The sequence below is a fragment of the Oncorhynchus masou genome, chromosome 25, assembly GCF_036934945.1.
Source record: "Oncorhynchus masou masou isolate Uvic2021 chromosome 25, UVic_Omas_1.1, whole genome shotgun sequence".
Taxonomy (NCBI): domain Eukaryota; kingdom Metazoa; phylum Chordata; class Actinopteri; order Salmoniformes; family Salmonidae; genus Oncorhynchus; species Oncorhynchus masou.
In genome coordinates this window covers 42487838-42501219 of record NC_088236.1, presented here as the reverse complement: position 1 = coordinate 42501219, position 13382 = coordinate 42487838, and the positions used below count along the sequence as shown (strand labels likewise).

The 13382-nt window shown below is 41.6% G+C and overlaps 1 protein-coding gene across 1 annotated transcript in view; it reads left to right on the top strand.

Annotated features, from left to right (window-relative positions):
• The window catches only part of LOC135514379 (fibrinogen C domain-containing protein 1-like), a 159699-nt gene that overhangs the window by 53702 nt on the left and 92615 nt on the right, over positions 1 to 13382 (top strand). The window contains exons 3-4 of the mRNA XM_064937823.1: positions 11385 to 11544; positions 11987 to 12123. Coding sequence (XP_064793895.1) covers positions 11385 to 11544; positions 11987 to 12123 — 297 coding nt within the window. The remainder of the gene's footprint in view (positions 1 to 11384; positions 11545 to 11986; positions 12124 to 13382) is intronic.

The following is a 13382-nucleotide window of genomic DNA, read 5'->3' as shown; positions in this document are numbered from 1 at the left end:
GTGCCTTAAATTTGGCAAAAGCAATCAGGCCTGGGTACGACCAGAACGTTGCGTGCATGTGTAGGGCTCGGGCTTAATTTTATGCCCGTGCAGTGCTCTAATCTGTAGTAACATAGTATCCCAGTCACTATCTTCCTATGAAATTAATGTTTTTGGACAGAAAACCTCGGCTAAGATAGAATTCTAGGCTAACCTGGGCTGGCTCCTCTGTTCCAAGATCGTCAGGAACAGTCGGAGGTGGAGGGGGCTGTGGAGCCATTATCCTGGCGACGGCTTGTGGAAGGATGGGTATGTTTTGCACGCAGAGTTAGCTAGAGCTCAACAGCATCATCGCTGCTGGGCTTGGGGGCGGCCTCTGTGGTTTGATGCTGCTGCTGCTCACAGTTCTCCTCCTCCTTTTGGCTTTTTGGCCCATTCATTCGAAACCCAATGAGGTGTGAGTAAACAAAACTAAATTAAATTAAATTATATTTGGGAAGTTATTATTTTGGGTTAAAAATACACTCCAGGCCACTATTAAAGGTCTAAAACTAGCTAGAAATGATGTCTACATTATAATAGGCCTATATATTTTCAAATAACTTTGCTCAGCAAATTGCTTTTGACTAATAAATCGGTCCAGAAAATGAAATGCCGATATCTTGAGATGAAATTATTGCCCACCCATGCTGTAGACTTACTTAAACATCCTCATTCTGCAGGGGGTCCACCCACTCTTCCTAGAATGGGTGAAATTGCGCTTTGGTGACAAATGTTCACTTCCTTATGTTATGAAATACATTTTACCAAGACAAATGTAATTATTAAGGTTCTGAATTGTTCAGTGGGGTCTTTGCTAACATATCATTAACATTATATTCAAAATGTCGGATTTCGTAACCAAATACATCCGATTATAAGTTCTGAGCTATGTAGACCCAGCAGTGCAGGTTTCTCATAACAACTTTTCAGGATTTTACATTTTGTCTTCGTCGTCTTCAATATTGTTTCCATTGTTAGCAAAAAGCTAAATTAGCATGACACAAACTGAATTACGGTGCATTCAGAAGGTATTCAGACCATTTCCCCATTTCGGCATTATGTTCTGTTACAGCCTTATTCTAAAATGTATGAAATTATTTTTTTCCCTTATCAATCTACACCCAATACCACACAATGCAAAAGTGAAAACAGGTTATCAGAAATACCTCATTTACATAAGTATTCAGACCCTTTGCTATGAGACTCGAAATTGAACTAAGGTTCTCCTTCTCCTTCAACTCCTTCAAGACTGTTGGAAAAGCATTCCAGGTGAAGCTGGTTTAGAGAATGCCAAGAGTGTGCAAAGCTGTCATCATGGCAAAGGGTAGCTACTTTGAAGAATCTCAAATATGACACTTTTTTGGTTACTACATGATTCCATATGTGTAATTTCATAGTTTTGATGTCTCCACTATTACTTTACGATGTAGAAAATAGTAAAAATGAATAAAAACATTTGAATGAATAGGTGTGTCCAAAGTTTTGACTGTACTGTATATGGGGAGAACAATTGGGGAGAACAAGTATATGATACACTGCTGATTTTGCAGGTTTTCCTACTTACAAAGCACGTAGAGGTCTGTCATTTTCATCATAAGTACACTTCAACTGTGAGAGACGGAATCGAAAACAAAAATCCAGAAAATCACATTGTGACTTAAACAGGAACAATAAATGATTCCTTACAAGAGTAGTGACTCGGCTTTGTTTAATTTATATAGGCCAAAATGAAAACAGTGCATCACAGGCCTATTAAAATGTAAAAGGTGCATCACAGGCACATCACAGTGAAAATAGTGCATCACAGGCACATCACAGTGAAAACAGTGCATCACAGGCACATTAAAATGTAAAAGGTGCATCACAGGCACATCACAGTGAAAACAGTGCATCACAGGCACATCACAGTGAAAACAGTGCATCACAGGCACATTAAAATGTAAAAGGTGCATCACAGGCACATCACAGTGAAAACAGTGCATCACAGGCACATCACAGTGAAAACAGTGCATCACAGGCACATTAAAATGTAAAAGGTGCATCACAGGCACATCACATTGAAAACAGTGCATCACAGGCACATTACAATGTAAAAGGTGCATCACAGGCACATCACAGTGAAAACAGTGCATCACAGGCACATTAAAATGTAAAAGGTGCATCACAGGCACATCACAGTGAAAACAGTGCATCACAGGCACATCACAGTGAAAACAGTGCATCACAGGCACATCACAGTGAAAACAGTGCATCACAGGCACATTAAAATGTAAAAGGTGCATCACAGGCACATCACATTGAAAACAGTGCATCACAGGCACATCACATTGAAAACAGTGCATCACAGGCACATCACAATGAAAACAGTGCATCACAGGCACATTAAAATGAAAATAGTGCATCACATATAGTGCATGTACCGAGGTGCCAATTACTGTGAAAACAGTGCATCACACCCGCATTAAAATGAAAACGGTGCATCACAGTGCATCCAAATGAAATCAGTGCATCACAGGCGCCTCAGTACATGTATTATATGAGAACAAGAGTATTTGCAGAGTTCCTATTTAACACAAGTGGAAGTCCTTAAGACGAGGCTATGCAATTTTCTTGACATAGTTGCCAATAATCTATTACTCAAATCAAATCAAATTGAATTAGTCACATGTGCCGAATACAACAGATGTAGACCTTACAGTGAAATGCTTACTTACAAGCCCCTAACCGACAGTGCAGTTTAAAAAAATACGGATAAGAGATAAAAGTACCAAGTAACTAAAGAGGAGCAGTAAGAAATAATAATATATACAGACGGGTGCCGGTACAGAATCAACTCGGCTTTCCGGGACCGCTTGTCGTGTGGTAGCAGAGAAAACAGTCTATGACTAGGGTGGCTGGAGTCTTTTTAGGGCCTTCCTCTGACACCACCTGGTATAGAGGTCCTGGATGGCAGGAAGCTTGGCCTCAGTGATGTACTGAGCCGTTCACACTACCCTCTGTAGTGCCTTGCGGTCGGAGGCCTGAGCAGTTGCCATACCAGGCTCGATGGTGCAGCTGTAGAATCTTTTGAGGATCTGAGGACCCATGCCAAATCTTTTCAGTCTCCTGAGGGGGAATAGGTTCTGTTGTGCCCGCTTCACGACTGTCATGGTGTGCTTGGACCATGTTAGTTTGTTGTTGATGTGGACACCAAGGAACTTGAAGCTCTCAACCTGCTCCACTGCAGCCCCGTTGATGACAATATGGGCGTGCTCGGTCCTCTTTTTCCTGTAGTCCACAATCATCACCTTTGTCTTGATCACATTGAGGGAGAGGTTGTTGTCCTGGCACCACATTGGCAAGGTCTCTGACCTCCCTATAGGCTATCTCGATGTTGCCAGTGATCAGGCCTACCATTGTTGTGTCATCGTCAAATGTAATAATGGTGTTGGAGTCGTGCCTGGCCGTGCAGTCATGAGTGAACAGGGAGTACAGGAAGGGGCTGAGCACCCACCCCTGAGGGGCCCCTGTGTTGAGGATTAGGGTGGCGGATATGTTGTTACCTACCCTTACCACCTGGGGTGGCCTGTCAGGAAGTCCAGGATCAAGTTGCAGAAGGAGGTGTTTAGTCCCAGGGTCCATAGCTTATTGATGAGCTTTGAGGGAACTAGGGTGTTGAACGCTGAGCTGTAGTCAATGAATAGCATTCTTACATAGGTGTTCCTTCTTGCAATAGAGACTGCATCATCTGTGGATCTGTTGGGGTGGTATGGATATTGGAGTTGGTCTAAGGTTTCTGGGATGATGGTGTTGATGTGAGCCATGACCAGCCTTTCAAAGAACTTAATTGCTACAGACGTGAGTGCTACGGGTCAGTAGTAACTAGGGGGCAGTATTTTCATTTTTGGATAAAAAACGTTCCAGTTTTAAACAAGATATTTTGTCACGAAAAGATGTTTGACTATGCATATAATTGACAGCTTTGGATAGAAAACACTGACGTTTCCAAAACTGCAAAGATATTGTCTGTGAGTGCAATAGAACTGATGTTACAGGCGAAACCCAGATAAAAATCCAATCAGGAAGTGCCGCATTTTTTGAAACCGCCTCATGCCAATGACTCCTTATATGGCTGTGAGTGAGCTACGAATGAGCGTACATTTTCTACGTATTCCCCAATGTGTCTACAGCATTGTGACGTCGTTTTACGCATTTGTGTTGAAGAATAGCCGTAAGGGACCATATTTAGCAAGTGGTCACATGATGGCTCCCGCAGAAAATCTTGCGTAAAGTACACAAGTAGTCATTTTTCCAATCGCTTCTTATGAGAAACCAATTGTCCCGACGGATATATTATCGAATTGTTATGTGAAAAACACCTTGAGGATTGATTCTAAACAACGTTTGCCATGTTTCAGTCGATATTATGGAGCTAATTTGGAAAAAAGTTTGGCGTTGTAGTGACCGCATTTTCCGGTCGATTTCTCAGCCAAACGTGACGAACAAACGGGAGCTATTTCGCCTACAAAAATAATATTTTTGGAAAAAAGGAACATTTGCTATCGAACTGGGAGTCTCCTGATTGAAAACATCTGAAGTTCTTCAAAGGGAAATAATTTAATTTGATTGCTTTTCTTATTTTTGTGAAAATGTTGTCTGCTGCCAGCAGAGCCTAGCATAGCATTATGCCATGATAAACTTACACAAATGCTTGTCTAGTGTTGGCTGTAAAGCATATTTTGAAAATCTGAGATGACAGTGTGATTAACAAAAGGCTAAGCTGTGTCTCAATATATTTCATTTGTGATTTTCATGAATAGGAAGATTTTGTAGGAAGATTTATGTCCGCTGCGTTATGCTAATTAGTTTGAGGCTATGATTACGCTCCCGGATCCGGGTTTGATAGTCGCAAGAAGTTAAACATGTTGCTATTACAGACTCGGACAGGGAGAAGTTGAAAATGTCAGTGAAGACACTTGCTAGTTGGTCAGCGTTCGCTCGCAGAACACGTCCTGGTAATCCGTCTGGCCCTGCGGCCTTGTGAATGTTGACCTGTCTAAAGGTCTTACATCGGCTGCGGAGAGCGTGATCACAAAGTCTTCCGGTACAGCTGCATGCATGTTTCAGTGTTACTTGCCTCGAAGCGAGCATAGAAGTAGTTTCACTTGTCCGGTAGGCTCGTGTCAATGGGCAGCTCTCGGCTGTGTTCCCTTTTGTAGTCTGTAATGGTTTGCAGGCCGTGCCACATCCGACGAGTGTCAGAGCTGGTGTCGTGCGTCTGGATCTTAGTCCGGTATTTACGCTTTGCCTGTTTGATGGTTCGTCGGAGGACATAGCGGGATGTCTTATAAGCTTCCGGGCTAGAGTCCTGCACCTTGAAAGTGGCAGCTCTAGCCTTTAGCTCAGTGTGGATATTGCCTGTAATCCATGGTTTCTGGTTGGGGTATGTACGTATGGTCACTGTGGGGATGACTTCATCGATGCACTTATTGAGGAAGTCAATGACTGATGTGGTGTACTCCTCAATGTCATCGGAAGACTCCCGGAACATATTCCAGTTTGTGCTAGCAAAACAGTCCTGTAGCTTAGCATTTGCTTCCTCTGACCATTTTTTTATTGATCTAGTCACTGGTGCTTCCTGATTTAAATTTAGCTTGTAAGCAGGAATCGGGAAGATAGAATTATGTTCAGATTTGCCAAATGGATGGCGAAGGAGAGCTTTGTATGCATCTCTGTGGGTGGAGTATGGGTAGTCCAGAGTTTGTTTCCTTCTGGTTGCACATTTAACATATTGATAGAAATGAGGTAAATCTGATTTAAGTTAACCTGCATTAAAGTCCCCAGCTACTAGGAGCACCCCCTCTGGCTGAGGGTGTTCTTGTTTGCTTATGGCAGAATACAGCTCATATCTCGGTGCCAGCCTCTGACTGTGGTGGTATGTAAACAGCTGCAACGAATATAGAGGAAAACTCTCTCGGTAGGTAGTGTGGTCTGCAGCTTATAATGAGAAACTCTACCTCAGGCGAGCAATGGCTCAAGACTTCCATAGATATCGTGCACCAGCTGTTGTTTACAAAAATACATAGACCGCCGCCCCTTGTCTTACCAGACGCCGCAGTTCTATCCTGCCGGTACATCGAATAACCAGCCAGCTGTATGGTATTATTGTTGTCATTCAGCCACGACTTCCTGAAGCATAAGATGTTTGTTTTTAATGTCCCGCTGGTAGTTTAATCTTCCCAAAAACTCGTACATTTTATTGTCCAAAGATTGCATGTTTGCGAGCAGAATTGAGGGGAGTGGGGTTTTCTTTGATCGCCTCCTACTCCTCAGAAGGCATCCCGCCCTCCGGTCTCTCTTTCTCCGCCTCCTCTTCACGCAGATCACTGGGGTCGGGGCCTGTTCCCGAGGGAGCCATATTTCCTTGGGCTCGTCAGAGTCGTGAAAGAAGAAAAGGGATTCTGCTAGTCCGTGGTGAGTAATCGCAGTCCTGATGTCTAGAAGTTATTTTCGGTCATAAGAGATGGTAGCGGCAGCATTATGTACAAAAATAGTAACAAAATAAGTTACAAACAACGCAGATAAACGAACAAAAAAACAATCGGTTAGGGGCACTAAAACCTCTGCCTTCTGCTCCAGCACCATTTTTAACGCTTGTCAAACAAAGGAACAGCATAAAGGCTCTCATAACTACAAACTAACAGTGCCTCTCTGTACTCCGTGCCATCCATCTTGACCCAGCTGGTAGAGTGTCTTTCTGCATAATGACTACAAAAAAGTGAGACCAATCAGAATACAGAGAGATAAGCCCCCTAGGTGGCAACAGAATGGGTCTGACCCAAATCAAGCCACAAGGGTTCAGTTACAAATATACATCAGACAGTTCATATATTCACCTTGATTGATGAAATCTCCATAAGAAAACTCAGGCTGCAACTTCATGAACTTCTTGCATTTTTGGTATTGGACCTTTACCAACATGTGAACTGCTGCAAAATGCAATTACACACAATGTAATATTGAAGTGAAAGTCAGTTGCAAACATTTTATGTTGTTGCTGTAAAATAAAGAAACAAATCACAAAAAATGCCCCCTTATACCCTCTCCCCTTTGTCTTCCCTGGTGTGGATCAACCATTTGTTCCAAATGCCACTTTAATGATGTAACAGGTGTCTGCTTGCCTGCGGATCTGGGGTTTGGCAAGGCAATATTCCAGTGAAGTCAACCAAACTAGCTAGCTATCTAACTAGCTACAAACAGTTACCACCACCACTCAAATCTATAGGAAAGAAACTGGCCAATACATTTCAAGCCATATTGGATTGAACAACAAGCACACACTATAGACATGTTAATCTAAATGACCGAGGACAACCCTGCCACGTGTGCTAGCTAGCTAACGTGAGCACTAAATTAGAAGATGTTGAGGTCGGTGTTGTAGCTAGCTATATAGCTCGTTAGTTATCTAACCATTTTTGGCCAGACAAACATTCTTAGTTTGATGCGTTTTGAAGAACAAATTAGTAGATATTAGCCATGTTGTTACCTTCATTTCCCGACTAGTTACATGCTGCACCAAACAAAGCTCAAATTGATCACACTAGGGCACACCCCAATTAACACCATGCACCTGCTGCATCACTAATGTTAGTTGGCCTCGTGAACTCAACACGCACATGGTTGAAATAAACTAATGGTACAACCTAACTCTGATCCTTTTGGATTTCAATTCATTTTTCTCAAATCACATTTTCTCAAAGTTGGCTCATTTTAGCTAGAATCCAGCCTACAGTAGATGACATGATGCAATTTTCCAGATTTGTGACCAGATTTTTTTCTCTGGGATCTATTATTTTAGTTACCCTAATTATGACCATCCTACATAGGTAAAAACACAAATAACATTTGAATGGATTATGATAGAGACATGAGGTTTGAACAAATCATTTTCTTAGAGGATTATCTACAGAATTAGCATATTATTTTAACCATTGGTCAAAAGATGCGTTTTTGATTGTACACCCTACATTCTGATTAATGAACACTCACACTCAGGGAGAGCCTAATTGCATTTTTTTTACACAATTGTGCAGTGCAGGTACGTGCAATGCCGCCGGAGGTACGCAAGATAAAAATGTGATACACATAAAAAATTTTTAAAAAAAATCCATTTAGATTTTCCAACATTTGGGTGAGTTTTTTTTTTCTCGCCTGAGTAGCCTCGATTCACTGCCAAAAAAATGTAACTATATAGTGTTCAGCGGGATAAAAACACATTCTCAAATACAGGTAGCCTAGTCAAATAATTAACTTCCAATCACATTAACCGTTACTCTTTCACAGGAATTCCACTAATGGTCCATATGTAGCCAAACGTAGCTGCTAATCATTCTGTTTGCTAGAAAATTGATTAATGTTTAAGAAAAAGTAAGGCCTACATCCATAGAGACACATACCAGCTCTACTGGTAGTACTGCTACTACCAGAAGTACTACACCTGTCGATGACACAAGTTGTTCTGCTTCCACGAGCACATCCAATGCTAGCATCAGTTATTCTACATTTGTTGTTAGCCCAGCTAGCATGGACACTGACAGTTATGAATCTGATGCAGCCGAAGAGCTACTGCCCCCTTACCCAGGAAAGAACCAAACAACAGGGACGTTGGACCATCGAAGAGGAGCAAATATGATGAGAACTACATTGATTTGGGGTTCACTTATATTGGGAGTAGTGCCTTTCCTCAGCCACAGTAAGTTATATGTGCAAAAGTAATATCTCACAACTCGATGAAACCTTCACTCTTGCGCAGACATTTAGAAACAAAGCATGCCAATTTGGAAAATAAGCCGCTTGAGTTTTTGGAGCGAGAATTTAGACGATTTTTGAGTTGTAAGCCGTATAAAAGCAAAAGACACCATTAATAAGAAGGGGCTAGAAGCATCTTACGTGGTGAGCTACCAAGTGGCTAGGACAGGCAAGTCCCATACTATTGTGGAGGACTTAATTCTTCCTGCTACCTCTGATATGGCTGGGAAAATGCTGGGGGAAAAGGCAAAAAAACTATACAGACAATGCATTTATCAAACAACACCATTTCACGACGCATCAGTGACATGGCAGGAGATGTTCTGAAACAATTACTGTTTCGCATACAAGCCAGTGAATTCTAAGCGTGACAGCTGGTTGAGTCAACAGACGTGGCGGGCCTGGCACAGCTCCTGGTATATGTCTGTTATGTTTATGAGGGGTCAATTAAAGAAGACATCTTCTTCTGCAACCACTGGAACAGGACAACAGGAGAGGATTAAAAAAATAAATGCTGGACAGCTTTGTGACATCAAATGGACTTTGGTGGTCAAGATGTGTTGGTATCTGTACTGATGACACAAAAGTCATGACAGGGAGACATAGTGGAGTGGTAACGTGCGTGCAAGCATTTTCTCCCGATGCTACTTGGGTAAACTGCAGCATCCCCCGAGAGGCTCTTGCTGCCAAGGGAATGCCTGACAGCTTGAAAGACATTTTGGACACTACAGTGAAAATGGTTAATTTTGTTAAAGCAAGGGCAGCGACCATGTACAGTAATGCTTTTACAACATACAGAAGTGTGCTGGTTATCAAGGGGCAAAGTATTGATACGTTTATTTGAATTGAGAGACGAGCTTAAAGTTTTCTTTACTAACCATAGTTTTCACTTGTCTGACCGCTTGCATGATAACGAGTTTCTCACACGACTGGCCTATCTGAGTGATGTTTTTTCTCGCCTGAATGATCTGAATCTAGGATTACAGGGACTCTCTGCAACTATATTCTGTGTAGGACAAAATTGAGGCTATGATTAATTAAGAAGTTGGAGCTCTTCTCTGTCTGCATTAACAACATCATTGTATGATTTTTGCGTGCAAATGAACTCAAGCTCAACTCAAATGAACTCCATGTCAAATGTGATATAGCAAATCAGCTGAGCGAGTTGGGTGCGCAATTACGCAGGTCTTTCCTGAAACGGATGACACAAACAACTGGATTCTTTATCCCCTTCATGCCCTGCCTCCAGTCCATTTACCGTTATCTGAACAAGAGAGCCTCATCAAAATTGCAATAAGCGGTCCTTTAAAATGTTTATTTAATCAGCTACTGCCAGATTTCTGGATTGGGCTGCGCTCAGAATATCCTGCCTTGGCAAATCGTACCGTTAAGACACTGATGCCCTTTCAACCACATACCTATCTGAGAGGCACAGACTGTGTGTGGGAAATTATTTAAGACTGAGACTCTCTCCAATACAACCCAACATCGCAGAGTTCTGTGCATCCTCATTAACCTGTGGTGAGTTATTCACAATTTTCTATGAACAAATAAGGTTTTATATGTAAGATGGTTAAATAAAGAGCAAAATGATTGATTGTTATTCTATTATTATTTGTGGCCTGGTCCTATAAGAGCTCTTTGTCACACGAGCCGGGTTCTGACAAAAACTCACACTCATTCTTATGTTTAATAAATGTATAGTATAGTGTGTGTGTGTGTGTGGCAGGCTTACAATTATGGCAAAAATACAATATTTGAGAATGCGCTGACCCTGGTGCTAGAGGGGGTACGCAGCTGGAGGTTGAATGTTTGAAGAGGTACAGGACTATAAAAAGTTTGGGAACAACCGGTGTAGGGTTTACTGTTAATGCCATGTCTACCGAGGGAAACGTAATCACATGGCCTCGTGTAAGAGAGCCTGCCTGAGCTATCTTTTGTTTGAGCACCTCCATAGCACTTTGTCATCACCTGTGAGTATTGTTTTTGTTTATGGTGTGTGTGTGTTTGTTTGCTGGTGGGAAAAGAGGAAACCAAGACAAGTCGCCCATGGGCATACACTACCCGTAGGTAGACTTTGTTAAATACACTAGTTAGAACTGGGTGGACCACCCACTGTATTTTTGGTTAGTTAGTTAGCTGTTAAAGTAGGCTAGTCTAGCTTAGGGATGTTTTTGAATACATATTGTTTCTTTCCTTGGGTCCAGCTCAGCCCCTTTTCCTGCCCCCCCCCCCCCGGTAGATTTCAGTTGTCCTGGTTATTTCGTTCACACTTTTACTTTGTCACTATTATAATTTGCCTGAGTTATGTTACGGGTCTCATTACCATCCCCCTAGACTGTTGGGCCAAAAGGGATTCGTAACAGTCAGGAGTACTTGTACAGTATGTACCTAACTATGCATTACATCCAAATACATTGTTCAAAACAGTTGCTGTTAGGACATTACATCCTAGCTCTGTCAGTAATTTCTCCAGCCCCATCCGGCAGCTTCATAGCAGGTGACAAGGCTGCTGTTTAGTTGTTTTTCCAACTACAGAGTGGCCTTCAATGGGCTATTTGTGCATTTGTTTCCAGCTGCTGTCCGAGAGCCAGATCAACATGGTGAAGGTGGTGAACTCTGTGAGTGATACACTCAACTCCATGCAGAAGGAGACGGGGAACCTGAAGAGCAAGCTGAAGGCAGACCTCCAGAGAGCACCTGTCCGTAGTACTCGGCCCAAAGGCTGCTCCAATGGTAGGTCTATGGATAGTGGCTGATGAAAGGAGAAATAGTAAATGAGTGCATGGACAACTCTTAAGTAACCCATGTCAACTGTGGGATAATTGTTGATCCCTTGAGCTGCAGTGAACCATATGTTAGATGTATTTTATGTCTGACATGGCTATTGTTCACAATTGCACTAGAGGGAGAAAAAAAGCATAGCTTCATATTGAAATAGGTTTAAACTGTGTTAACTGTTTGCGTACTCTGACATCCCAAGTCATTTTTGTACAAACATGGCGTTTCTATAAGGTACAGACAGGATTTTGACAGGGTGTAGTGAAGCTGTCTAGGTTGATTCAGAGATGGGACAGATTATTAAGAGAAGAAATTGATGGAGCTCGCTGGTTTAATTGAATAATTTCTATGAGAAGTTCTAGGATTTAAAAGTTAATCAGGTTTCTGATCACGCTAGGCTCTAGACCTCGGGACTGCAGTGATATCTTCACCAGTGGCCAGCGAGAGGATGGGATCTACTCTGTCTTTCCCACACACTACCCTGCTGGCTTCCAGGTCTTCTGTGACATGACAACGGATGGAGGAGGATGGACGGTGAGTGTCTCTTTTGTGTGTCAACCTGTCACGCCCTACTGTGTAGAAGAAACAATCATGTTTAGGTATGATACCAGTACTTGACAACAATGTACTATATACAATACATCCACACAACATATGGACAGACAGACAGATGCATGCATCAAACCAATGTTTGTTTCTTTTTCTTTTTTTAATCGCAGAGCAGTTAAAAGCATGGCCTTTTACTCACTCACTCAACAAACACATAGGCGCTTTAACAGCACACTATCAGAAAAGTTCTAACTAGGTCCAACTTTCAGGGTATGTTTGGAGAAATTAATTTGTGTTACTCTTCTCATCACTATTCCTAGAGTGTCCTCCAATACTTCATTGCTTAAAAAGCCAATTATTCTGTGCATGAAGGATCACTTAAAAGTACCTCTTTCTCTTTTTTTCATAAGAATCACAATGTGTTTCAAATACAAAGCCCATTAACTTTTCAAGTGCCTTGAAGGTAATACCTTGCGGCTTCTTAGCATTCCTTCCTCTCTTGCATTTCATGTTCTCTTAGACTGTTGTGTAGACAGAGCATTGTTTGTCTTGCTTTATTTCGAAAGCATTGAACTGATAGTGGGATAGGTAGAGTGGGAGGGCAGTAAAGCAACTGGCACAATGAAGATTGGAACCTCGGCTGGCCATGTTTTGTCTGGAGACGGCAGTGTTGATCACTAGACCAACCTCAAGCACAGGCCATTATACTTTAGATATGACAGCATGGCATCAGGTTAAAAAAAAAGGCCTGCATGAGGATTTATTTATTTATGTTTTAGGGGGTAGATCAGCTTTGATATTGCAGATAGATTGTGGCTTCCATCAACGTAAATGTCTGCATAATTTCCAATTCCCTATATTTTTAGTTTAGGGTCACTTAGAAATGTCCTTGTTTTTGAAAGATTTTTTGATTTTATTTAAAGTAACGTCAAATTGATCAGAAATAGTGTTTTCTAATGATCAATTAGCCATTTAAAATTATAAACACTGTGTTTATTAGCTAACACAATGTGCCATTGGAACACAGGAGTGATGGTTGCTGATAATGAGCCTTTGAACGCCAATGTAGATATTCCATAAAAAAATCTGCCATTTCCAGCTACAATAGACATTTACAACACTAACAATGTCTACACTGTATCTCGGGTCAATTTGATGTTATTTTATATATATATATATATATATTAGTACCAGTCAAAACTTTGGACACCTATTCATTTTTACTATTTTCATTGTAGATAATG